Source organism: Nanorana parkeri, unplaced genomic scaffold, assembly GCF_000935625.1.
Source record: "Nanorana parkeri isolate BGI_ZX_2015 unplaced genomic scaffold, ASM93562v1 scaffold1214, whole genome shotgun sequence".
Classification (NCBI taxonomy): domain Eukaryota; kingdom Metazoa; phylum Chordata; class Amphibia; order Anura; family Dicroglossidae; genus Nanorana; species Nanorana parkeri.
Genome location: NW_017307482.1, coordinates 499,485 through 527,391, shown reverse-complemented (window position 1 = coordinate 527,391; position 27,907 = coordinate 499,485). Strand labels below are relative to the sequence as shown.

General features: G+C 41.6%; 1 protein-coding gene across 2 annotated transcripts; it reads left to right on the top strand.

The window, feature by feature from the left end:
* Positions 1–27,907, top strand: LOC108797026 (lethal(2) giant larvae protein homolog 2-like). Of its 2 annotated transcripts, none has more exons than XM_018568591.1 (23): positions 1–77; positions 1,261–1,376; positions 1,684–1,842; positions 1,957–2,119; positions 3,161–3,293; positions 3,379–3,433; positions 3,538–3,692; positions 5,912–6,129; positions 6,818–6,885; positions 8,540–8,693; positions 8,808–8,912; positions 9,464–9,756; positions 11,544–11,685; positions 11,780–11,930; positions 14,248–14,364; positions 15,321–15,487; positions 17,634–17,898; positions 22,094–22,247; positions 22,340–22,371; positions 23,769–23,819; positions 25,981–26,023; positions 26,352–26,413; positions 27,456–27,907. In XM_018568591.1, the coding sequence occupies exons 1-23, from the start codon at positions 21–23 to the stop codon at positions 27,461–27,463; spliced, it is 2,868 nt and encodes a 955-aa protein (XP_018424093.1). In that variant the 5' UTR covers positions 1–20; the 3' UTR covers positions 27,464–27,907. The 2 variants fall into 2 exon arrangements, with proteins under 2 accessions (XP_018424093.1, XP_018424092.1); XM_018568590.1 differs by having other exon boundaries at positions 8,540–8,695; positions 8,789–8,912; positions 27,459–27,907.

Genomic DNA, 27,907 nt, shown 5'->3' with positions numbered 1-27,907 from the left:
GTTGTCCTGGAGTTGAGTTCATGGGCTTGCATGATGAGAATAATGCAGTGATCAAGATCAGCTTTGTTCCCAACCAAGTAAGTTCTACATGCATATAAATGCATGTCATTATTTTAAATCATATTGTACATTTACCTTCATTTAAAAAAAAAAAAACTCTGGGCATATTAAACATCGGGGCTAACTGCTTGTTTTGGTCTAGGGGTCTAAATGGTCTAGGTCTAAAAAAAAAAGATACTCGCCTGCTCCCTGGTCCCACAGCGTTGAACGCTTACCTCTCTCCCTCTCAGTTCTGGCTGTTGAATGTCCCTTGGCATACTACATCCAGTGCAAGTAAATGGGCATGATGATGTCACGAGTCCTTAGACCACCTGAGCCCGGGGGAGAAGAGAAGAAGCTGCAGGGATCAGTCTAGCAGTTAGGCAGGACCTAGGATCAGGTACCTATATTTATATTTTAAATGCAGGAGAACTTGATTTGGGAAGCAATAAGTTTGATTATACTTCCCAGATTTCTCCCAAACGCAGGAGGCTAGTGTGAATGCAGCCTAGCAGTGCTATATTATTTATTATTATTATTCAGGATTTATATAGCACCAACAGTTTACGCAGTGCTTTACAATATAAGGAGGACATTACAGTTGCATTACAAGTCAAGACAAGATGCTTAGGATGGCCTAACAATAATATCCCACAGTATAGTAATTGTTGAAAGCTCGTTAGCTCCATTTCTCATGTTACAGCTCTCAAGCAATCCCTGGATAGCAGCTGTGAAAACTCTGCTAAAGTTGACTTGCCCTTTAAAAGTCTGATCATCAGCCTGTGTGCATTTTGGTTGGATACAATGACCTCATCTCTTCTCTTCTTTCCCAGTTGGCTGGAATTGTCATTTTGTGTTTGTACTGTCTGATCTAAAGATTGTTAAAGAGCTGTGACATGTGCAACGGTGCAATAAAGAGCTTACAACAGCCACTAGGCAACAGGCACAGTTAGAGATGGCAAGATGAATGGCATGAATCACTTGAAAAGCCTGTTGATAGTTGATGTGCTGATTATTTTTCTTATGTTTGTGCTTTTATGGAATAACCAGCCGTATATGAATGAATTGCAGCCTTGGAAAAAAAAATATAGTTTCACATTCATAGCTATTCAACAGTATAATTTGTGCAACATAAATATTACAACAGCGTTTTGTCATGTTTAATTTCTGTTTGTGTTGGGATTTGTGAAAGCTGACCGGCTTCTTTTCACAATTCTCTAGTGCCAAATTGTCACATTACTAGATGACAACAGCCTGCACTTGTGGTCCTTCAAGCAGCATGATGGAGTGTCTGAGCTGCACGAGGAGAAGAAGTTTACCCTTCGTGGACCTCCAGGGTGGGTAGTAAAACCTCTTTTTATTCACAGTATAGCTGCTTTAAACTAAATTTACATTTAGTGTTGCTTGAAAGCCTGTACTTTTTGAATCAGTTCAGTCTTCTATATAGTGTGTATGTATATATGTATGTATGTATGTATATATATATATATATATACACATACACATACACATACACATACACATACACATACATACATACATCAGGTCTGAAGTATTATCCTTGTGGCAAAACACACCTTTATTTGTACTGTTGTCTGAAGTTTCCCTAAAATGTTGCTTGATCTATATTCTTTCTCTTCACAGATCACCTCCTAGTATAACACAAATTAAAGTGCTGCTAGCACACTCTTCTGGTGAAAGACTATATGTTGGTACAGAGGGAGGCAGTGTTTTGGCCATCACTTTACCAAACCTGCAAGTAGTAGAAGAAAAGACAATTGAGCACGATACGGCATTGAAAGAGTAAGTTCTACTGTTCTGGAAATATTTTCTTGCATTGTTCAGAGAAACTCATGCTGATGGGTTTAGTTTGTCCGGACAACATAAAGACTAATTCTCATCCTTCTCTTGCCTCAGTCTGCCAAATGATTATGCTAATAGACGTCCATTTGAGTCAGTGGAAGCCTTACAGGAGCACCCTAGGAACCCTGATAAGCTTCTGGTTGGCTACAGTCGTGGCCTTATGATAGCATGGGATACGTCAACTGGATTAATTGTGCGGCATTTCCTGGGCACACAGGTAAAGGAATAAGTGGGACACAATAGGGACTTTGTTTATTACATACAGTAATTTTTAAGGGGCTGGTGCAAATGCTTACATTAAATGGCTGGGAAACAATGCAGAATGTGCAGTGTTGGACAGAGATTTTTTTAATAAATGTTATAAAGACAATCCTATACTGATGGAAATGATCTATATCTAGATATGTCCTGAAATCCCAACTTCAGCCCTCTGAAATGGGGAGAGGCCCCTGAGGCAGATTTGGCCATTCTCTGGAGTACTATAAGATTTGACATACTGGATGAGTGTGGTTGAGACCATCCAGGGAAAGGGGGGGAATTAAAAATTGGATTTATGTACTTGCCATAAAATCCTTTTTTTGGTGTCCATTAACCAGTTGACATCCGCGGTGTTAAACCCCCTTCCCATCCAGTCGAGCACATATAGGCGATCGGCGGGCTATGGACCCGCTGATCGCCTATATGTGAAACACCCGGTAACTGGTGTGTGCAATGGTCGGGTCTTTTCTGCCCGTGCGTGCTCGCGAGCAGAAACAAATTGCAGCAGTGCCGTCCGTCCGTTTTTTTACTGCGGCGGACGGCAAGAGGTTAAGGGACACCACTCCCAACGCTCTGTGTAATTTACTATATTCTTGGTAATGTCATCCATCCTTTCTTTTTCCTGAGCTTTTGTTTAGTACGTAGTGTCTTATGCAGATGGCGGTATAACCCAACTGTCAGTATTAAGCACACTGTGTCCATCAATGAACCATCAATGAACCTTAGAAAAAAGGAACACTTCCTGTTCTGAGAGAAAGGAAAATGATCGACTTAGGTCACAGACTGCAGTAGAAACCTGACAGCACTTCTATCCTTAACCTGCTGTCCAAGAATTAAAATAAAGTTTTGGCTGAAGTTTGGGCTTTAAGTGAGATTTATTGTCTAGCACTGTAAAAATGCTTCCACAGGTACCATCTTATTACTTGGTTTTCTGTTTGTAATCTTTACCTTGTAACTGGTTGAACTTATTTTCATACCGTTTTTCTCGTTTGCTTTTTAGCAACTGGAAAATGTCTTCTGGTGCCGGGATGCACAGCAAATAATAAGTTGTCATAATGATGGAGCGTACAATCAGTGGGATGCTACTGGGGAGAGCATCCAACAGTCTCCTATGGAGAGTAAAGTGCCATATGGTAAATCCTTGATTACAGCTCTATGTAATCCCAATTCTTAAACAGGAGATGTGGATTGAACATATTCTGTATATTTTTTTCACAGGTCCCTTTCGCTGCAAGGCAATCGGTAAAATAACCTGGCTCACGGCACGTAGGACGTAAGCTTTGAATTTACTAGTTCTTATGTGCATATCCTTTTGAGTAAAAGCATGAAAGTTCCATTCATGTAAGCTGTGATTTAATGTATATTTTGTTTGCTCAGGTCACCATATATTGTGTTCCAAGGAGGTATGCCAATGGCAAGCTATGGGGACCGACATAGCATCTCAGTTGTTAATGGCAGTCAGCAAGTGGCATTTGACTTCACTTCTAGGATAATTGACCATATAGTAATTACCAACCCAGACCCTTCAGCTGGTGAGTAAACCCTGGAACTGTTTGCAGAAGTGTCCTGACAGGATTGCCATAGAGGGCAGAATATGTACAACCTGAAAACAGTTGGTAACTTCACTTTCAATACCATAACCCTGTCCTCTTGGAGCTCTCCCATTTGTTCTAATTAGCAATCATAGTACCGATTTGATGCTTTTGATGTACGGCTTTGTGCTAGATTGTCTAAAATTATGTAATCTTTGTCGCATCCTGAAACGCAGCCCTTCTTAAACTATGGGTAGGGACCCAAATTGGGTCATGGACTTGTTTGGAGTCGGTCACCACTTGGTTTTATATCCAAGTTCGAAATAGCGACTGAGAACACCCTGACCAAGAATGACAATATAGACACGTGTATGTGGAAGTAGGTTGCGTGCAAGCCAAGGGGCAGGATTGTTAGGTGAAGCAGTATAGAGACCCAGCACTAGTTGGAAATGTCTACTACTAAAAGAACCTACACCTAGTATTTTTTTTTTCTCTTGGCTTTACTAAAGCTTGCAGATATTGAGAAGAGTGCCCACAGTGGGTGTCTGGAAGTTCTTAGTAATGAATACCCTAAAAGCTACAAAGGCATTTAACAAAACGCCCGTAACATTAAAACAAACCCAATGAATTCTGAAATGACCAGAGCAGAAAGCTTTGAAAACAGTGTTCCAGCTTGCTAAATCACTTTTCTCACTTTGAGTTCTCCCATTAAAAAGAACCCCTGCTGCAGGAGAGGTGAGAAGGCAAGAAATAAGGAATGTAGTAATGGACACAGCCGAGATTAAATTAGTAGCAGTCTGTGTAGCGTATTTACAGGTAGTGAATGAAAAGACAGGTTCTTAAATACAGATGTAAATTAATTGCAATCCTTTATTAATTTACGGCTGCCTGGAAATTGGCTAGACGGACATTCCGCCATTCTTCGAAAATAGTTGCTCCCTAGAGGTAGGAAATGTTGCAAGAATTATACTTCGAACGAAGTACATTTCAAGGTATTGATCCAAGCTGATGCACTGTAATGAAGGTTAATCTCCTACTCATTAAGGCCTGTAATTTACTGTCTGAAAGACTTTATGAAAATTGCTATAACTAGAAGGGAAGATTGTTGAAAAGCAGCTGGTGGTTTTCTGGTTTACTATATTAGGATAAGGGAATTGGAGATTATAGTGTTCTTAAACCCTCCATTTAAATAACAGTATATATCTATACTTGGTATGTTTGCTGTTTTTGTTATGTTTTCCTCCTGTGATTTTATGCAGTTTACAATCTAAATCTCCCTAGTCAACTCTTCCGTTTTTAGGGTGGCTCTGTTCCATTGCAGGGTCCCTTTGAGCCACCCTTACAAGTGCATTCCCACATGGCATAGTGGCTTGAGATGCCAACACTTTTCTGCACCCTCCCACTCAGCTCAGAACCCCATGAGTTGCTCAATCACAAACTCCTCCTGCAGGAATTGACTGGCAGCTGTGTATGGAGAGACCACTACTCGCACACACATGCGCCTTGTGTTAATGGTGCAAAGGAAGATGGGACTTGCAGTCCAACCATGGGCATTCATGTGAGATTTACAGTGTACACCCACCGGACTGTAAGTTTGGGGGTAGTGGCCTTTGGATATCAAATAGTGACTGGGGAAGTATTTTTAGAAAACACTTTAGAGTATAAGTTTGCTACATAGACATGAATGTGATAACGCCAAAAACGGAGAAAGGTTTAATACTACTTTAATTTGGTTGACACTAAACTTGCACAGATCTGTTTGCTACAGGCAAGTGGGAGCATTTATAATTTTTGGTCTTTCCTAAACGTACTGTGTGACCTGTAATATCCATTCCCTGAATGTAACTTATTACTACAGACCAAACTTTCCCTTGCATTTTCTGTTGTATCAGAGACCATACTAATGTCTCATGCTTGCCTTTTGCCGGTTTGACAGTACTAAGCTGGAATGTCCTGATATCGGAGAACAAAGTTCCTGCAAATGATCTTCTGCAATAATACTTTTCAAAAGTCACTTGATGACAATTTTATCTGAGAGTACTTTTTGAGTTGATTTTGTAGACATAAGGCCATCCATATTTGTATATAATTTCTGCTTTTGTCTGAGTAATTCTTCACAATCCTCACGGTTAAATTTTTGTCCTCTTACTGGAAGTAAAGAAATGTTCTGGCTTAATGCAATGGTGCCTAGTGATGTAATAACTTATATTCTTTTGTAGAATATGATGATCCTCGTGCCCTCCTGGTACTTGCAGAGGAGGAGCTGGTGGCCATTGATCTACAGACAGCTGGCTGGCCAGTAATACAGTGCCCTTACCTTGTGTCACTACACTGCTCAGCGATTACCTGTTCCTATCATATCTCTTCTATTCCACTGAAACTATGGGAAAGGATAATCAGTGCAGGCAGGAAACAGAACACTCATTACTCTACCGTGGTAAGGATTATTCTACTTGCATTTTTTACACCCGTTTATGTAAAGTGATCACAGTATTAGCTGGTGACCAAGTACACTGTTTTACATTTAATGATCATTCTTACAGTTTACTAATAGGAGACTATTATAAATTGTTCTGCTGAATTTTAACCTGCTGAACTCTTACATTTCTCTCAATTACTTTGGTGTATGAAATAGAATCTGTCAAAACAAGGGGCTGCTTTTGCTTCTTTTCAAAATGCTATTTGCCTGTTTGTTTCTGGATATAATGCTTCTGAATTCAGAAACCTTTGAGTTGCTTATTTCTTGTGGGTAAGGGCATCAAAAATGATTGAATCAGAGTGGCAAGTAACTAGAATTTTCAGGAGAGTTCAGCTTTTCTATATCATGATAGGGTTCCTTTAAACCCACACAAGTTGCATGTGTAATAGAGGCGAAATGTTTTGTAAAAGGTCTCTGCTTCTCTAATCACATCTGGAGCCGTGTCTGGTATCCAGTGTTGTGGCATAGGTTGCAAGGTTCAATATGCCCTGATGATCGGATGTCTCTGTCTGTTTGGTCAGGGAACATGTGACATGTGGGTCATGTGGTCTGACCTAGAACAAAGCAATTTTTTAGGGTAGACTGTAAATCTTCTTTAAGTTGTATTTAAGTTACAGGAAAAATTAATTCTATCCTTTCACTGCAGCCATGGCCAATCGATGGAGGTGTGTATTTGACCCCAGCTCCACCTCAAAGGGATTTGCTGCTAACAGGGTGAGTATGCGTTGCATGTACACATCTTATAATTTCATATCGCTTATAACCAGATTATAAAATAGTTATTCTGGTGCCTGTTTTATTAAACATTAGAATATTGATGATGCTTTTCAGAGGATGGAGACGATAGTACCACCTCCTGAATGTCGTTGTGTTTTTTTGTTATTTTCCCCCAATGGGATTTTCTATTGATGTACCATGCCATAACCACGGGGTATGCGGTTGCAGCACAATCCTAATCATTTCAAGCTTCGGGTTCCTCAAGTGGCACTGTCTGTCGAACGTGACATGGTGGTTGTTCTTTGGCTGGAGGATGCAAAGTCTACACCTTATTGTATGCTATTGGCTCCCTATTGCAGGGGTGGCTTTGGCGCATTTAGAGTTTAATTGATTCTGATATATGTGCATATAAAAACATTTTCTGCGTGTTCTTTACCTATAAAAGACTGCCTTGTGTAAACATCTAAAAGCCCTGAGACTGCTGCTAGGCGCTACCATGTGAAGTCTGCATCCCCAAAGTTCTCAGAGCTGTCGCTCAAGTGGCACTTTATAGTATTTCCCATTCCTCCTCCTGCAGCTACATAAAAAGGTGTCATGTAGGGAGGTGAGGGGAAGGGTGGAGGAATTAATCCAACACAGAGGGTAATCGGACACTTCAAGAAGAGACAAAAGTTCAAAGGCACATTGTAAGTACATGAAAAACTTTATGGAAAGGAAAAACATCATCAACATATTTTTTTTCTGTGCTTAGAGTTTATAAAAGGGTCTCTTTTATCATTGGCAGTATTGTGCTTTCCCGCTCAAGAGGAGCATTTTGATTTTTAATGTATGTCTACTTTTGCTGCCAAACTGGAGTAACACCTATTACCCAAAACAAAAAATGCTGGTTACATATTACTTGCTCTTTCCTGAAGGAATTGTTTTTTTCTCTAAGCTGAATTTTCCTGTGGAGTGAAAAGAGGTGGGGGAGTTATTTTGGCCATTAGGATGCACCGATACCGATGCTAGTATTGGTGCTGATAAGAGTATTTGGGCGAGTACTCGCTCAAATACTCCAGATGATTCTGATACTGGAACTTCCGCTATCATTAAGCAGGGCGGAGTGTCATTACACGCTGCCCAGCTTCCTGATTGATTGGGAAGCCGGCTTCATGCTCCCTTGTCACTAGGGAGCCTGCTTCCCGGCCAATCAGAAAGCTGGGCAGCATGTAATGGCTCACCGCTAGTCTTCCTGATTGGGACTTCTGGTATCGGCGAGTACCGGAAAAAATATTGCTACTCGATACCGAAAAAACTTTATTGGTGCATACCTATTTGCCATAATTAACACTGACTATCCTGTGTTGGCAGATTTTGTGATCAGTTGTAAACTAGATTTGAACACGTATTTGTTCTAACATGGAGCAAAAAACTATAAGCATTGTATGTTAATGAGAGGAAACTCAGAGTGTCCCTAGTCTAGCCATGAGGGCAGTAGAGTTTCCGGTCAATTTGAAATTGTTGAGAGAAACTTACAGTCTGCCCAAAGACCTGCTACACAAAGATCTATCTAAAAGACAAGAACATGTTTTTTTCGTTTTAAGCTATGCTATGTCTATAGGAACATATTGAATTTTTAGCTTTTTCAATCTGCCATTTTTTCTCTGCTTAGACATGAAGATGGTACTGTGCGTTTCTGGGATGCATCTGGTGTTTGCCTCCAGCTATTGTACAAGATGAGCACAGTTGGAGTTTTTCAGACTGACTCTGACCCCAACGACAACCTGAATTCCCATGGGGAGGATGAGTGGCCCCCATTAAGGAAAGTAAGTGCCTAGCTTTTCATTTACTTTTCTGTTTCTCTTAACCCACATTTTCCTCTGATACGTGGGCTCAGTGATAATCCTTCTAATTGTTTCTCTTTTTTTGGTCCTTCTCAGGTTGGCTCTTTTGACCCATACAGCGATGATCCTCGTCTGGGAATACAGAAAATTTACCTGTGTAAATTCAGTGGCTACTTATCAGTTGCAGGAACTGCTGGACAGGTCAGAGATTAATAAGCGATTTTAATTACCAGAACATTAGATTATAAATATGTAGTTATCTAACTACTAAAAATTAAAGAGAATCAGATTCTGAGGAGAGGTTTTCACATTTTGGTTTTGTTATGGAAATTTAAAGTGCAACTTAAGCTAAGACATTAGAGTCAAAGTGGCACTGCTCGAGGGTCCTTGGCTGCTTGTATCAGCTGTGGGTGCAGGCCATCACTAGGTCCCATCTCTTCCACAATTTGCCATGAGACTTGGTTTCAGTGTTCCAAGTATAGCAAACATCCTATCAATTTCTGCTCCTCCTCTCCAGCTAAAACATTTGTTTTGTTGGACGTGGAAAGGGGTAAAACATACTGTCATGTTTTAACTGCCGCTCTTGTTCCTGTTGAAGTTTTCACCTCACTTCCTATTACAGTCACGAAATAGGAAGTGGGGTCTCCCCAACAGGAACACAAACTGCAAAGTAGCTGTGCTCTTATCTTGATTTCCACCTCTTATTTACTTGTCATAATCTCTTGGCTGGTTTTGGCCTCCTCACACTACAGGTTCTCGTTCTGGAGCTAAATGATGAGGCTGCACAGCAAGTGGTGGAGCAGACAGTGGTGGACTTGTTACAAGAACAAGAAGGCTATCGCTGGAAAGGGCATGAGCGCCTTCATGCTCGAGAGGACCCAGTGCGCTTCCCTCCTGGATTTCAGCCCTTCTCACTGGTACAGTGCCAGCCACCAGCTGCTGTTACATCTCTAACACTACATTCTGAATGGAGGCTGCTGGCCTTTGGTACCAGTCACGGATTAGGAGTGTACGATTTCCAGCAGCGACGTCAAGTGATGGTGAAGTAAGTACTGAGGGTAGCAGCTGGTCCTTTGGCCCAGTTTTCTTTTGCCCTTATTAATAATAATAAATAATATTTATTTTTCAGACCAACCCTTACATTTAAAATAAACCCCTAAAGTCTAAAATGGTATAAAGCATATTGGGAAGGAGGTCTGTACTGGCCATTTTAGGTTGCATTGGTAACTGAAGACAGAAGGATTGTGAGATCTTTCTATATTTCCACACCTATATAATGTGGCTATAGCAGGCATTAGGGTTGACTTTAGTAAAGTGGGGGGGAGGGGGGTAGAGTTTGTTGACTTGGCAAGAAGTATTGAATGAGGTGAATTTTTACTGACTTCATCCACCCAATCATGTAGCATGAGCATGATTGTATGCCATTCTTTGCAAAGTGGATTTTCACTTAGCTACACCTCATTCAAGAAGTGAAAGTTGACTTTGCAAAGTGAACATGCTCTACTTCAGTAAAACAACCACGTTGTGTCCCTTTTCCTACCTGAGCCTTCTCTAATTTATTCGATTTGTAAAGTCTGGATCCCTTGAAATTTTGACTTGGAAACTGCCCAAATTAATTATGAATAGTTATGGTCACATTCTGAGTTTGCTTTACTCCTTTGAACAATTGTGAGTAAAACTACTTTTCAACTTTAGTAATTCTGTAAGTATTCTGAAGGTCATGTAAAACTTGCTAGGACAAATGGTTGGAAGGATGGGGCATTGAGAGAAGTTTTAACCATACATTGATCAATGTTATAGAAGGATTTTTCTTATATTTATTCATGGCGAAAAAAACTTCTGCTAAATAATGTGGTTTTTGTCATGCTGACTTGTCCTGAAGATTTTCGTGAATTTTAAAGAGGGTTTGCTCAGTGACACTAAACTCAGAAATTATATCTTAAAAATACATTCAAGTACATTAACTATTAACGAAAATGTATCTTATTTGTGTATTAGTCAGCTGTAGGTCCTCAAATCATCTCTGAATTGGTGCTGACACTGTCCTTCTGGAGGGGGGCTACTTTTGTTCCCTGTGGTCCCTGTGTGTGTTGTGACATAGCCACTGCTCCAAGATCGCTCCTGTGATGGGCTACAATGTCATGTTTAGTTTACTAATTTGTATTTGGATTGTAGTCTGTCATGGGAGTGAACTTGGAGAGGTGACTACAACACACACAGGAACCATGGGGAACAAAAGTAGCCACCCTCCAGAAGGAAGGACAGGGTCAGCACCAATTCAGAGATGATTTGAGGGTCTACAGCCGAGTGATATACAAATATTCTACGTTTTTGTTAATCATTATGTTATTTGAATGCATTTTTAAGACTTAACTCCGGAGTTTAGTGTCAAGACAGAACTTTTCCTTTGATCTGATTTAGAAGGGAACGGTTAGAGCCTGTCAGGTGTCACCACTTTTTGTTCTAGTGCCCTTTGTCACTAGAACAGAAAGTGATGGAAGATCTAAAATTGTTGTTACTGGAACAGGAGGTGAGAGGGAATCTTCCAATGAAGACACCAATTACTACAACTTACTAGAGACTTCCAAGAGAGGATTTGACCTCACATTTAGGTGAGATTTGCTTTCAATTCCAGTTGTACTTCCAGGGCAGAAAGTGAGGGGAAGTTCCCCAATTGGAGGGGTAACAAGACAACAACAAAAAACCCATCAGGGGCTCTAACCATTCCCAACTTTATCCAAAACTAAAACAAGGTTTTTGCAAGACATGCACTTTAAGATGTTAACCTTTTGTGGTATGATATTGCTCTAAGCTTCACACTGAACTTTACAGGTGTACACTGCATGCCAGTGACCAGCTAGCACTAGAAGGTCCTCTGTCCCGAGTGAAGTCGCTGAAAAAGTCCCTGCGCCAGTCCTTTAGGCGTATAAGAAGAAGTCAAGTCAATAAACGAAGGGAAGGAACTGCTACCAAAGTGAGAAATTACTCTGTATTTTTGAAAGTGAATCTTTGCTGGATATTGATCAGCAGTTTCTATAAAAGTGTGACACTCTTCTGTCTGGTGTCAGGTGCAGGAAGCAAATGCCCGGTTTGAACAGGAGGCGTTGCATGAGATGGAATTGGCCCCTGTACAACGTAGAATTGAAGCTCGATCAGCGGAGGATTCCTTCACTGGATTTGTTCGCATTCTATATTTTGCAGATACTTTTCTCCGTGACAGTAAGTTATGTTTTTTTTGTAAACATTTAAGTGTTTCATGAAACATAATGTACATTGTGTAATGTAATATACATGAATTTGGTAAGTTATAATTCTCATTTTTTTGACATTCATAATGTTGAAAAATAATGAAATCTTGTTTGGATTTTCATTACACAGAAATACCAGGGCTGTGGACATTTTCTTAAACTACTTGTCAGTAGACAAAAGTGGGGGCCCAATCTTCTTGTCCCTCGTGGCAATCTACTTGTCGTGATACAAAAAAATCATTTTAACCAAAACCGTATTTGACTGTGCTAAGAAGTGCTTCTCATTGCTCAGCGTGGTCAGGTAACCACACTGACCAATGAACGCACCCAGTTTTCAAGCGAAATTCAAAATCCATGGCACAGGGCTGCGCTAGATTGCAGTATGGGGTACAGATAGCACACCCATACCGGCAGAGGTACGGAATGTGAGACAGCTTGGTCTTTCTGATTCTGTTTTGTTTAGACATATACTTTATAACACTCTAGGGCCCTCCCAGAAACTGTTGTTCAATTTGAGGTCATGTGACACCTCTGGAACTTGTGTAGACCCTATTCAGCCAATCATGTGATTTCTGAAGGCTGTTGGCTGCACCATGGGCGTGTTTAAATGATCACAGCAAAGGGAATTAATGCTTTTTGTTATGACAAAAGTTTGTATAAATCATTTGGAAAACGGAGCAGATTTTTTCCACTTAAAGTAGAACTAGTGCCTCCCATTAAGTGCTGTGGCACGTAATTGCAATTGCATCTGCTTTTGGTCCCACTGCAAAGTCTCACAAATTCCCGTTAAACCTGCTAGCTTAGTCTACCTCATGCAGCTTCCAGTGATGGGGTGACAATGCTGCTGCATTGCTCCTGATTTCAGAGCAGTGTTGTCACCCTTATGTCGTCTCTGCCTGCTTGGACTACAGTGGGACGAGAAGATGTTGCAAGGTGAGCGGCTATCAGCATTGTCACTGCTGGTTAAGAAGCCTGTGGCTTCATGTGTTTAATATTTCCATTTGACATTTATGCTTACTTTATACTGTCATTAGAAAGCTGCTGCAAGTTTTAAGGACAACTACACTATTGCTAGCCAAAGAAATAGGGTGTCTGTGCTTGTACAATCCCACTGTCTCACCGTGTGTGAAAGAACAGATTTTGTCTAAATAAGAGTGCGTGAATCTCACAAGTGTTCCTCTTTAGGCAATAGAGAGAGCGGGAGTGCTGCAGGCTCCATGCTGCAAGAAGTCCAGGTGTCAACGTATGTTATAGGAAGCAACAGTAATCTGTCAATGGTTTTTTATTAATACAACAGAATGAATTCTGTCCTGGTTACCTTTATCGTCTGTGTACTCTTAACATGTGAATAAACCCTCCTGTCCTCTAATAAGTGAGACTGTATATAGAAGAATGTATGGTAAAAGTTGTAATCTTTGGCAGTATGGCTGGTGTATTTTGCCTTTTCACTTCAAGACCCACCAACCATGATAGGTATACACAGGAGGTGAACTTGCCATGATATTGTTAGATAGATAGATCGATCGATATAGATAGATATATCTATATATAGAGACACACACACCTTGCCCAAATGCTCCAATGCCTAGCCCGATGCACGCTGCCCGGTTTCCTGATTTGGCCAGGAAGAGGCTCCATGATCTCTCGCCAATCAGGAAGCTCCCGCCTTCCTGATTGGCCAGACTGCTCCGGCTTGGTACCGGAGGAAGGCTTTACACGCTTCCCGGCTAATAAGGAAGCCAGGTGGCGAGTCATTACACGCCACCTGGCTTCCTGAATGGGATGTATGTATGTATATATATATATGTATATGTATATATATTTCTCTAATTTTTCTGCAAGGCATGCACATTATCCATGTTTAATCCCTTTAAAACCCTCCAAGTGCAGAAAATACCCTTTGAACTGCCAAAAATGCACTTGGGTCCTACTTTAGCTTTGAAAAAAAAAGTTGTCAGCCCTCCCCAATTGTCTTCAGGTAAGCTACCGAATCCCTTGCCCTCTCCTCATCTTCACAAGATAACTGGGTGGGTTGATTAGGCTTCTTGAGAAAACACAATAATTGTGCACAAGACACATGACGGCTCTGAATTCCTAACATTCTAAATAGGTATTGCACTTCTAAACCATAAAAAAATAAAACCTCTGTTAATAGTATATTCAACAAAGGGAGCAAAAAGGGAAAGTTCATAGTTAAGTTTGACATGAGCTTCAAAACAAATTTAACTTTATTGCAAATGGTAATTTATTTAGGCTGTAGCTAACATTTTGTGACTTTACTTTTCCAGGTTCTCGGTCTTGTCCTTCTTTATGGGCTGGTACAAACGGTGGTACAGTTTATGCATTTTCTTTACGTGTGCCTCCAGTTGAGCGACGAATGGAGGAGGCAGTATCTGCAGCTCAGGGTAAGTGTGGTTTAATCAATATGTCTTGCATTAGGTTCTCATAGGAGTTACTGTGCACTCTGAGGGCTTGTTCACACCTGAGCAGTTTAGATCCATGTGGCAGCATGTAATGACTCGCTGGTCAGCTTCCTGATTGGATGTGAAGCTCGCAAATCGGGGAGCCAGGCGGCGAGTCATTACCCGCCCCCTGGCATCCTGATTGGCCAGAAAGCCGGCTCCATGCTTCCTCGTCACCTGGTGACGAGGGAGCTTGGAGACTGCTTCCTGGCTAAGCGGGAAGCCGGACGGCGAGTCATTACACGCCGCTCGTCTTCCTTAATGGGACTTCCGGTATCTGTATCCATTATCGGCGAGTACCGTAAAAAAAATTATGGGTACTAGATACCGATAAACTGGTATCTGTGCATCCCTAATTAACAGCCTATAAGAACTGTTCAGTTTTATAGGACTGCTTAACCCCTTCATTAAATCCAGTCATGAATCCTCAAGGGGTTAAACAGACTCCTGGCGGCTTTTAGCTTTGTAGAGCCAGCGGCCAGCTTTAGGCCCCATTCACATTGAGCGATTCGCAAATCGCGCGTTTGTCGCACGATTTGCATTTTGCGCGATATCGCGCAAATGCTTTCATTGAGCAAGCTAGATTCGCTGCAAAATCCGCTCCAAAAAGGGTCCTGCTGTAGCGACGTACGACCCGCGACAGTGACAGACAGAGCCCTATTGCAATGCATTGGCGAGCGATATGGCGGGAATTACCGTGCGATAAATCGCTCAGTGTGAATGGGGCCTTAAAGCAGAAGCGATTCTAGCAACTCAGCTGGTGCCAGATCGCTTCTATGATTCGGTTTGTGTACTTGTTTTCATCACACAGATGTAAAGGACTGCCAAACCTGCCCTCACGTTGTGCAATGTGTCCTGAACTGAAACTTTGTTTTTTCTTTAATATTTTTTTTTCTCAGCCAAGGAAATCCAGCTTATGCACAGAGCACCCGTGGTGGGCATCCTAATTCTGGATGGTCACAGTGTTCCCCTACCGGAACCTCTTGAAGCTGCTCATGATCTCTCAAAAAGCCCGGACATGCAGGGAAGCCATCAATTGCTGGTTGTATCTGAGGAACAGCTCAAGGTGAGAGTTCCAATTCTTGTTTCATGTCGTGTCGGTGGTGCCCCAGTAAGACATGCTCCTATTTTATCTCTAGTATGTGAAGTATTGTTATAAAGTGTCTCCAGCATTTGTTCTGATTTATGTAAGAGATGGTAGAAAACTCTGCAACATTCTCATTTTCCTATTCTTAATTTGAAGGTAAACTTCAGAAAGATATTGAAAACATAATGAATGCAGTTGTGTAGTCCTTAAACATTTATAAACGCATATTTCAGTGCAGCCAGTGTAAGGACCTTAACTTGTCTTGCTAGCATCTAGGGATGTATTGATACTGAGACTAGTATCGGTGCCAATACTGAGTATTTGGGCAAGTACTCTTACTCTCCCAAATGCTCCCGGTGCTTATCCCTATACCGGAACTTCTACTGATCCCAGATACCGGTATCAGGATGCCAGGCGGCGAGTCGTTTCCCCCCCCCCCGGCTTCCCTATTGGCCAGAAAGCCGGTTTCATGCTTCCTCGTCACCTGGTGATGAGGGAGCATGGAAAAGGCTTCCCGGCCAATCGGGAAGCGAGTCAGTGAGTCGTTACATGCCGCGTAGCTTCCTTTAAATGGGTCTTCCGGTATTGGTATTCGGTATCTGCGGGTATCAAAAATAAATATATCGTTATTTGTACTTGATACCGAAAAACTGGTATCTGTGCATCCCTACTAGCAACAAAGCTCATTATGGGGCAGAAAGGGGCATCATGAGGAACCAAGACAGTGAGCTGCATACAAATAGCATGGAACAAGGAACATGCTGACATTTTGAGAGAGCGGAGGGATGAGCTCATCAACCTGCTTCTGCTTTTTTGATAACCAGTCACAGGTTGGGAGCAAGAGGGTGACCAAGCTGGCTTTCTTAACTGCATTAGAGAAAATTGAGGTCACCACCTGTACTGCACAGTCTAGTTGGGTAGTGTAAATCTGAGGACTGGATGGACAATTTTTTTTTTTCTTTTTCCAAAAGGTGAAATGCCTCACTTGTATAAATTTTACTAGTTGTTTTTAGCCCTTTACTTGGAGGCCAGGTGTAACTGTTTTTCCTTTGCTCCAGCATTGCAAATTTACTACTTTTTCCTCTCCATCCACTTGCAGCTTCCCCAGTGCAAAGTCTAAGCTGGGCTCCTTAACATCCTTGAATATTAATATTACATTAAACAAAGGATCACATGACATCAATAATTGCAGTATTTTAGGAGAAATGATCCCTGTGATTTGTGAATCTACATCCAAAATACCACTGACATTAATATCATCTGCATGCTGTAAATGCAACAGATCGTGCTAAAAAAAAGATTTTTGGTGAACTGGAATTGAAATATGTTTGAACCTTTACAAAGGTGGTTAAACTGCATTCTCTGCTTGAGACCCCTCTGTAATATATGTGAACACCACCCTTTCTATTGCTATGCTATATGTGTTGGCTTATTCATTTTACATTTGTTTAACTGCATAACAAAATATAATGGTAAAAATGATGGCTCAAAATTAACACTGAAGCAATTTTGTGTGCTGTATAAAGTACATTACACTAAACCTACACTTATGTAACTGAGTCTCAAGGATAGCTGTAGTTTCACCCATCCTGGTCCAGTGTCTTTGTCCTCTGCTGTGCTGTATAGTGTTTCAGTCCTCCTTTGAACCAGCAGGTCTCAGCAGTACACAACCTTCACAGGCTTTGTTCCATACGCCCATATGGAAAAGCCATCTACCTGCAGGCCTATGGAGGATAAGCCCTATAAACACAGCACCGTGTACTCTTGCAGGCTTGGGGGAGCAGTGTGCAATCTACAGTAGGGAATTTTCCCTGGTCTGGGTTGCCTGCAGGAAGTATGAGAAGGTATAGCATAAATGGCAGGCCTGGGGAGTTAGTTGAAACTATGGCCGTCCATTTTTTTTTCTTTTTAATATAAATATACAATGTTTTATCTTTAATGCTTTTTTTTCACATTCAGATGAAACTGCAAGTCCTCAAAGAAAAAATAAATGTGTTCGATAAGCAAATCGATTTTAATTATTTTAGCAGTGCTTGTTCCATATAAATTTCTCGCTTTGCTTTGACTCTATTAGGTTTATTATGGTGCTTTGTGTAATTCTAGTTTTCACACATACCTTTTACAGGTGTTTACCTTGCCCAAAGTTAGCAGCAAACTGAAGCTGAAACTGACAGCGACAGAAGGCTGCCGGGTGCGCAAGGCAGCAGTGTGCAATTTTGGCAGCTGTCGGTCGGAAGATCACAATGAGAATCATATGACTGTCCTCACTAATCTAGGAGATATCCAGGTAATATCGCTGCCCCACCTCAAATCTCAAGTGCGGTATGACTGTATCCGGAAGGAAGATGTCAGCGGCATTGCATCCTGTGTATTTACAAAGTTTGGACAGGGTGAGTGCTAAGTTTCACCCAACTTCTCTGTAATTGTATTTTGTAGAGCTTTGTATATGTTGTTTTGTCACTCTTAGGGCTAGGTCACATCAAGCGCGGAGCAGATCCAGAGCAGATCAGTTGCAGACCGGATCAAAACTGCTTCCAATGTATTGCAATGGTATTCTTTGCTCCAGTTCACATCGCAGCGTGCAGATCCAGAGCAGGTCCATTGCAGGTAAAAAAAACTGCAGCAGGCCCTATTTTACCTGCTCTGGATCTGCTAAGGCATCAAAAACGCATGCAAATGCCTGAAACGCACTGAAAGCCCATGTTGAACTAAAAAAATTAATACATTTTTTTTTTAGCCATAAACGCGTCAAAAACGCATCTTAAAGACTAGCGTGTGTGTGCAGAAACCTGACCGGATCTGCTCTGCATTTGGTGTGAACAAGGCCTTAAAGCTACGATGTAAAAAAAAATTGTTCATCATAGATGTCTAACATCTGTAGTACATGAAGGGGAAGTATAGTGTGTTTTTCTCACCCCTTGTCCTTGGAGGATAGACCTCTTTTCTTTAGCTTCGCTGAGAAAATTCTAACCAAGCTTTACCTTTTTTGTGTCCTTTTGGATTCTTCCATCTTCTTCCATCTTCTTCCATCATCAGTCAAGGTCACTCACAACATCGCTTGGCTGGTTTCTGTGTAGCAGGAGCTATCTACATCGACATTTCCTTTGCCTGACTTAAAAAAACCAAAACAAAAACCCAAAAACTCTTATCTGTCTCTACTGCCCTACTAACGTTATCTCTTCACCTCCGGGTGTCTGACCCACATTAACACCACCTGCCTGGGCTTGTGATTATTTGAGGCTTTGCCTCACACTTTGGGCCTAGTTGAATACTGCTATATGGGTGCAACATGTCTACACACAGACACAAAGGGGACAGTCTCACTGCTACGGGTGACCCCAGCCTATACTTTCCATACTGTTCCAGGTGCATTTCTGCAATATCCTCTGAGGGAACCAACACTTGTAATCCGAGATTTCGGTGACTCTTTAGTTATATGGACTGCATTATTGAAGTTTCCTTAAGCTATACTGGATGAGACAGAGTTCCCTTCCCAGTCGTCAGGGGCCTCCATGGCAACTAAGGACTATGACAGATTCACCAAAATTCCTTGTGGCCACAGAGGCTCGCTCTTTGCTCGAGCACCATATTCTGCACAGCCTGTCTCTGACCTTCCTAGGGCCTTAGCACTGGCTGGGCCACTTGTTTCTCTGTCTCTGACTCAGATTAAGAATCCCAACAGTCTACCTCTGCAGTTTACTGCTATTTACTGATTTTCCACTACAGCCGATGTTTGAGGTATTCCTCTATGCAGACTGGAAGTACCCTGCAGTGGCCTGGGCTACATCTGAGAGTGTGTTGGAACTGTTCCCCTTTGAGAAGGAATTAGTTAAATGGTGTTCTGTGCCCAAGGTGGTTCTAACATGGACCCACCTTAACAGGAAAATGGGTAGACCGGTAGAAGGTGCGCTTATCTTTCAGCATTCTACTAACCGGCAGCTGTAATCTCTCCTTTAAATCCTAGTTTGAGCTAGTGGGTTCTGCCTACCATCCTGTGTTGGCTCCTTTTGGCTAATCCGTAGTCTTTTGAGGAAGGTCCTACGGAGGCCTTCCCTTGTTCTTCCCTTAATCAGGCAAATGCTCTTTACTGTACTATTAAGATTCCTGTCTCTCCCTTGATGGCACTAAGTGCTTTGCTAGATGTGGGGGATCAGGAGCTTAGACCCATAGTTGGTGATCGGGAATATGCAGGTTCATCAGGATTCTTCTGTAAGGCCTCGGCGACACCTCTGATTTGCCAGAGAGGATTAATTTGCTTCTCACCGGTCTGGCGCTAGGGTCGAACTTCCCCTCCTATTCTTTCACATGGAGTAATTTCCTTTGTGGTGATGACCTTCTGTCTAGGCCTTGATCTTTAGGCAGATTTCGTTGTGACATGTGCCCTTTCTGGTAGTGTGTTCAGATCTGAACATTGGTCCTACAGGAGGCTTTTGGTAGACAGACCTATAGTTTCTTTTAGCTTTTTAGAGGTTATTGCTGTGTTGCCAACCCCTCATTTGGACTGCTTTGGTACTTCCTGACTGCTTCTAAAAGCCTGTGTCTCTCAATGGACTAGAGAGCAAATAGAATTTTTGTGCTCACCATCTCTTATACCTTTTCTTGGAGTCCATTAAGGGACACGGGTCCCACCCCTGTGTTTATGTTCATTCTGTTGCTACTGCTTGCTACAAAGTTAGGCATGATGTATTGAGGAGGGGGTTATCTTGGGGATGGCTTACAAATTTTGTTTGCCAGTTTCCTATCCTCCTGTAGATGGAAGTATAACCCAGCTGTATATGAATTCCTGTGTCTCTCATTAGACTTCAAGAAAAGTATTTTAAGGAGTCCAAATACCCCATTGTACAATCTTTAGGCTGGTAATAGGAAATATTTATCAGTATTCGCTATGTATCAGTTATCGCCAGATGGTGGGGAGAGAGCATACAGTTTCCAAAGCTGATTTTTTTTTCCTATGTTGTGAAGAAACTGAAAATCAGGAGTTCATATAACAGCTGAATAGGTTCAGATGAGGGCATCCCTGTTGCCAGCAAAGGCAGGACAGTTGTGACTTTCAGCCTGCATAAGGAGTCAGCAAGTGCCCGGGCAATTCTTGACGTTCCTATTGGTCCCCAGCGTGCTTTGCAAACTGAGTATCTGGAAGCTTATTTATGTGTCTTTTTACCCGACGTGACCCCATCTTTTATATTTTACCAAAAAATTGGGGGGTAATGTTTTATCATATAATATAGGGGAAACTGTTTGGTTTTTTTAAAATTTCGGTAATTTTTCCTTAATATAGTAAAAAAATAAATACCAACAAAAGAAAGCTCTATCTGTCCCCAAAAAAGGGTATAAAATTCATTTCAGTACAGCGCTGCATGACGGAATAAATGTCAGTCAAAGTACCGCAGCGCTGAATACTGAAAAATGGCCTGGATGGGAAGGGGGTTTAACACTGCGGATGTCAACTGGTTAAAGAGTTAAACTGAATGTAAAACTTTTTAAGCTGTAAAAGGAATGATGCAGTCAAAGTAGATGTAGAGCCCAAGGCCTGGTTCACACTAAGCATATTGTCGCAGCTGAATAAGCGCGTCCTAATGCTGCACAAAACAAAAAAATCCCATTTATTTTTATGGCCCCTGTGCACAATTGAGCATTTTTTCGCAATAAGCAAAACGCCGGTCACTGGAAAAAGTACATGAGGTTCTTTTTGGCAGATTACAGCTCGTGTTGTCCCCATTAAGTCAATAGGAAACACTAAGAAACATGCGCTGAAAATTTTTTTGCACATTTCTCTGCATTTTCATTTCACATTACTGTCACAATCTGCTCATAAGTGGTTTTGCTTCACATAGTTTTGCCTGATGAAGGGGATCCCACATGACCCCGAAACATTGTCGCTATGTGATAATATGCAAAAGCAACAATGAAGGACGTGTTCTTTAGTGATTTTTGAGTGCCGGTGTCCTATGTGTTCTGATATGGCGCCACTTGGTGGTCACCGCTGCACTCATCAAGCAGGAGACGGTCAGGAATGCGATGGGTTTATGGACTGCTTACAATCTGTTCATAAAAACGCACAACTTAATGCACGTGTGTTTTTATCCTTGTAAAAATTTGTGTTTCTGTGCACGAAAACACTTGTCGCCTACGTGTGAATCAGGCCTAATGTAATATTTTTTGTTTCCTTTTGGGAAATACTTGTTTTCACCTTTTTTTTGTCCTTTGTTAAATGTTAGTGCTGCTGCAGCATCCTTTTAGACAGGAAGTGGCTGCATACGTTTCAGCAATGACTGCATGTTGTTCTCAGGGGGGGTTTCCTAATGGTGACAAAAGTGTCACAGATTTTCTGTAATGTGTTGGAACACCCACTCCTAGTTTCCTTTTTGAAGTTCATGCGACAGGGTGACAAGCTTTGACAGAATTTGGCCTGTAAATGCCTTTTAGAAAGATAATTGCTTAGGAAATCCCTTCCCTCTTATACTGTATTTTGTCATTTTATAGTAATGGAGTGATTTTATTTTATTTTTCTATATTTTTGCTCTGCAGCTATACCTGGCTCATTGTTTGTTTTTTCTTAACAATCGCATATCTTTTCATTTTCAGGTTTTTATCTTATATCTCCATCTGAAATGGAGCGGTTTTCCCTGTCTACATGCTGGCTCATTGCTCCTCGCTGCAGGGTAGACCCTCCAGAGCCCCCGTGTAATGGAAGGCTTCAAAGAGGCAGCAGTACAGACAAACAAAATGAAAAATCCAGGTGAGCGATTAAGCAGATGCTGAGCTGATGATTTAATCATATAAGGAAATCAAATGTTGGTATAATAAGCAAGTGTTCATTTGTTTCTACAGGGTATCTGGAAGGGGAGATGGAGATGCAGATGGTAAGAAAACTACAGTGTGTAGGGACTACAGTTTTTTTTATTTTTTATTTACATTTAGATTACTGATACACTTCTGTTTCACTAGTGAATGCAGTTTGTCTGTGTGCACACTATACCAGCCTTGTTTCTTGGGGTAGGCCGCTTCAAATGGGGTTTTTTGTATTGGGGAAGCGAGAGTCCACACAGCAGTTCAAATGTCTTCTGCCTACAACCAGCTTTATTGCATTTCCCATATTAAATGGACCTAGACAGTGTCAACAGTGTCTCCACAGAGAGGGGGAAAAAAATGGCATGAAATAAATCCTAGACAGTCCTGGACTCAGTGTACATGTAGGGTTCTGTCTTTTGAAAGAGTTGAATCTTTTTTTTTACCTGCCTCAAAAACCGTAAGCTTTTTATACTTATAAGCAAAGTGTGCCCATTCCAGAACAGGAAATGGTGGGGATGTGATGAACAATGCTAAAGAGCAGTGTATGACAGGGTAGGATGTACAGGAGAGGAGTGAGGAAGGTATGACAGGGGGCAGTAGGTGCAGGAGAGGAGTACAGAGGGTATGACAGCAGGCGGCATATGCAGGTGAGGAGGGTATGGCAGGGGGCAGTATGTGCAGGAGAGGAGTACAGAGGGTATGACAGCAGGCGGCATATGCAGGAGGGGCGAGAGGAGGGTATGATAGGGGGCAGTATGTACGGGAGAGGAGTGTGGGCAGGGCCAGATTCCCGACAAGGCCACAGAGGCCCGGCCTCGGGGAGGCACAGGTTTAGAGTCTCCCCACGCCCGGAACATGCAGCGGGCGGTAATTTGTTTTCTACATTTATCCCTGCTTTGCACATTATTTGTGTATCACTCGGCTGTAGATATTGAAATCATATCTGAATTGCTGGTGACACTGTCCGTCCTTCTGGAGAGGGAGTGTGTGTGTGTGTTAGTCACCACTCCAAGCTCGCACCTGTGATGGACTACAATTTCATGTTCAGTTTACTAATTTTGTATTAAGATTGTAGTCCATCACGGGAGTGAGCTTGGAGCGGTGGCTAACCCTAAGCCACCCTTCAGTGTCTGCACCAATTCAGAGATGATTTGAGGATCTACAGCCGAGTGATACACAAATAAGATGCATATTTATTAATAGTTAAGGTACTTGAATGTATTTTTAAGATTTAACTCCTGAGTGTCACTTTAAGAGAAATGTTCACTGTTTCATAATCTAGATGTATTGCTGACATGTGATATGTCTGCTATAAAAGCTATGTAATACAGTAGATACATTTCATTTTGTAAAGTGTATGAAAATAGTATTAATAAACTGAACTCTTATTTTCTTTAGTGTGCACTCTTTCTGTATTTGTATGCTCCTATGTTAAGCTCAGGAAGTAAATCCATTTTCTCTTTGTCAGCACACAGGGCCAGAGGACCACTGATGGAACATGCATTGCTGAATGATGAGAGTAAGTATCTTCTTTATACCGCATGACAGAACTGTAGGTGTCCAGGACCCGTGTATCAATTGCAGGATGTCTAGGTCTGCTTGAGGTCTGATGGTTAGAGCTCTTCCTTATGTAGGCTCTACACTAGCTGACCTTACTGTTGTGGGAAGGCTTTCTATGGCAATCGCTAATCATTAAAGTGACACTAAAATCAGGAGTTAAACCTTAAAAATACATTCAGTACCCTGTGTGTTGTGTGTTTTAAAAGTAGTCATCACTCCAAGCTCACTCCAGTGATGGACTACAAGCTCAATACAAATGACTAAACTAAACCTGAGATTGTAGTCCATCCGGGGGGTGAGCTTGGAGCGGTGTCTACTTTACTACACACACAGGGACCATGGGGAACACAAGTAGCCACCCTCCAGAAGGGAGGACAGTGTCAGCATGAATTCACAGATGATTTGAGAAACTACAGCTGAAGGATACACACACTAAGGTACATTTTTGTTTATAGTTAAGGTCCTTGAATGAATTTATAAGATTTAACTCTGAGTTTAGTGTCACTTTAAAGTCTGGCAGAATTGGTTGCTTGTTCCAAGGTGCTGCAATTCCTGTAGTGCTTTGCCCTCCTTTAAGCCTTCTTTGTATTTGGCCCTAAGGTCCCTACTTGAAGTTTATTTAATCAATTTTTACTACCCATCCAGGAAATGTAATCTTTTTACCTTGATTTTAAGGGCCATGTTCGTTTTTTGAACATTGCTCGAAGTTTCTCATTAGTTCTCTGTTTCTACTGTCCATTTTTCAGCTTGGGGCTATATTTTTAAAGAATCTTCCCAAAACACCCGGCCAGTCTTTCTCATTATAGGTTTTATTGTCTCTCTTTCTCATTTTCCCAGTTACATTTAGTCCCACTTCACTTATACCTCTAATATCTCCCTCTCTCTCCCTCTGTGTCTCTCTCTCCCTCTGTGTCTCTCTCTCCCTCTGTGTCTCTCTCTCCCTCTGTGTCTCTCTCTCCCTTCTCTCCCTCTCTCCCTCTCTCCCTCTCTCCCTCTCTCCCTCTCTCTCTCTCTCTCCCTCTGTCTCTCTCTCCCTCTGTCTCTCTCTCTCATTCTCATTCTCATTTAAAATGGTGGTTAAAAGCTCCTCGTTTTAGGCTGTCCATACACGTGGCAATCAATTACGGCTACTTTACATCAGATTCTTAGTGGATGTAATCACCAGAAACTACCCAACATACCCAGCCATGTGTTCAAAGAAGAGCACCAAAATTTAGTTGCATGTAGAATGAAAGATTTCCCTTCACCTCCTCTTCTGGTGACGGCTGCAAAATTTTCGTTTTCCCAATACAGTGGTACCTCTGTTCACGAACGTAATTCGTTCCACGATTCTGGTCGCAAACCGATTCAAACTTTGATCAGACCGCGATCTCTACTAGAGGAAGCCACGAACATGTCAGAGCAGGGAAGATGGCTGCGGTTGTGTTCGTCACCTGATGCAGAGTTCGTGAGCGGAAGCAAAATTTTGCTGAACTTTTGTGTTTGTGAACCAAATTGTTTGCGAACTGAGTTACCACTGTACTCTGTCTCTTGTGTCACTGGAACAAATAGAGAAAGTAAATCCACCTAGCGGGGACACACAGCAATAAAAAACAAAAACAAATTCTAATCCTCCTCTGCACTACTTAAAAAACAACAACAAAGAAATGGTTTTGGCTGTCCATGCACTTAAATGTGGGGTATTTTTGTTCCCTAAGAGAAACATCAGCATTTTACCACTAGAAGCAAATACTAGCGCCCCCCACCTACTTCCTTCCTTCCTTGCTTCCTTCCCAGCAGCTCTGCAGGTTCTCAGGGAGGCCACTATTACAAATAGGAGATCATGTAGGTGAATATTGATGGGCTCGATGGACCTGTCCTTCTTCTTTTTTTTTTTTTTTTTTAAACCTGACTATGTAATATATTGTGATTGGATGAGTTTGCATTGGGGTGGTCTGTTACTTTTGTGGCTGTGCACAATTACTATATTATCACATACACTGGTGCACCTTGGCTGTGAGAGGTCCAGGGGTGACCCCTTGTTGCTAACCATTTGTCTGACGGCAAGATTTGCAGTAGATGTTTATAATGCAAGCCAAGTAGTTCCAGAAGTGTCTACACTGACTTTGTTCTCTTTGCAGGGATGCTAAAGGAGATCCAGAGTACTCTAGAAGGTTCAAGAACGTAAGTAGGCAGAGTCTGTACAGACAGTGGCAGCTGGAAGTGCTGGATAGGAGCTTCCTGAACACAGTGAGGGGAATTCATCAAAACTGGAGCAGACAGAATCTAAAGTGGCTGCTCGTAGTAACCAATCAGCTTCTCTCTACCATTTTTCAAAGCTTAACTGAACAAACTGGAGAGAAAAGCTGATCGGCAGCCATGGGGAACTGCTCCAGATTCTGTCTGCTCCAGTTTTGATAGTCTCCCCACTGTTTCTTTGATTTTTTTTTTTTCTTTGACCTTTTGTGACTTGCTCTACTGATCTTCACACTAGTTGTTTCTCGTTGTACAGAAGTTTTGGTGAGAGAAACTCCCGGCACATCACTGTAGGAAGCCGTCTCAGTAATGGAGCAGGTGAAGTATCTTGATTAGTGTGTTCAGAATGTTATATGTGGTACTGGCACAAGGCTCTCTTTCATCTAGATCTTCATTAAATTATGTACAGGGAGTCTGGCACATCAGGTAGATGCACAGTCCCATAGTTTCAAAGGTGGGAACACATTTATAGCATATGTTTTGAGTTTTTAAAAAAATGCACATTTCCCTATCTTTTGTCCTGGTGATCCTGCCAGAAATCCAGTTAGGTCCTAACCTGCCTTTGCTGCATTGAAATCCCAAGCATTGTTGTCCTTCCTCCCCAAGTTCTCCCCCGCTGGACTACAAAACGGCTTACCCTTGTTATATGGTCATGAGAAGAGGGGAAGCTGTTCTGGGAGGCAGGACTGACTGTTACTGTTGTATTTCATTGCAGCAAAGACAGTGTTTTGAGCTTAGGCACTCACTGGATTTCAGACAGGATCCCAGGTTTTCTTTTACACATGCAACATTTTTAAAGAGACCATGTGAAGCTCTGCATGTATCTTGGAGTTTTTTTTGTTGTTTTTTGTTTTTTATTTTGCACAGTCAGTCTCAGGCCATGTTTTACGATCTCTGAGTGACTGGGCAGTGAAGTGTTAACCATGAGTACACTGCATCCAAAGATCTGGGAGAAGATAATGGAGGGTCCTGGCTTCACCACACAAATAAATGACAAAAGGAGCGCATTTTGCCAGGGCACCAAAGCACACTGAACATTTGATGCGTGACGCAGGTTCATTATGATACAATTCAGAATGAATGGTGCCTCAACGCATGTAGCATTCATTACCACAGGACACTAGTGTGACTAGAACTTAATCTACTAGTTGGGAGTTTAGATTTGCTTTGTCTCTTAAATCTAATGACTAGTATAGTTTAGAGACACCCTAGGCAGACCACTGAGTACACAGTTGAAATGCCTATACTGTATGTGGACTGTGTTTTACCAGTAATCCTTTATAGTCTGTTCTATTTTATGTGTGAGAGGATTAGGATGCTTTTGCCATTTCTAATCCGGTTTCTTTTTATTCCTGTGAAGCAGAATGAGATGCCTACTGACACTGCACCTCCATTGTGAAAACACTAATCTGAAGTCATCGGAGATGGAAGACCCAGTACTTTTTCTCCAGACTTTGAAATCGTTGCGGCCATATAATGTCCAATCTGCACATGTTCATTTTAGCTGATTCTACAGGAAATAATTTTATAAGTTATAAATTTTACTGCCTTATTCCCCATCCTGTACAGTCTGTGTGTAGAAATGGAAAATGGCCAAACTGTTTGTTTTTTTATAATGTTTTTTAAGGTATTTTGATCTTATTGAATTATTTTAGGATTACTGTTTTTATACTGTTAAATGTGGTGTTAACTGCCCTGATGTTGGGTGCTTTTTATTGGGTTCTTGTGCTTTCCAGTGATCTTGCTGCCATGCAATCTATTTTTGTAGGAAGTAACTATTTTGTTTGTCTTGCACACCAATAAATTATACAT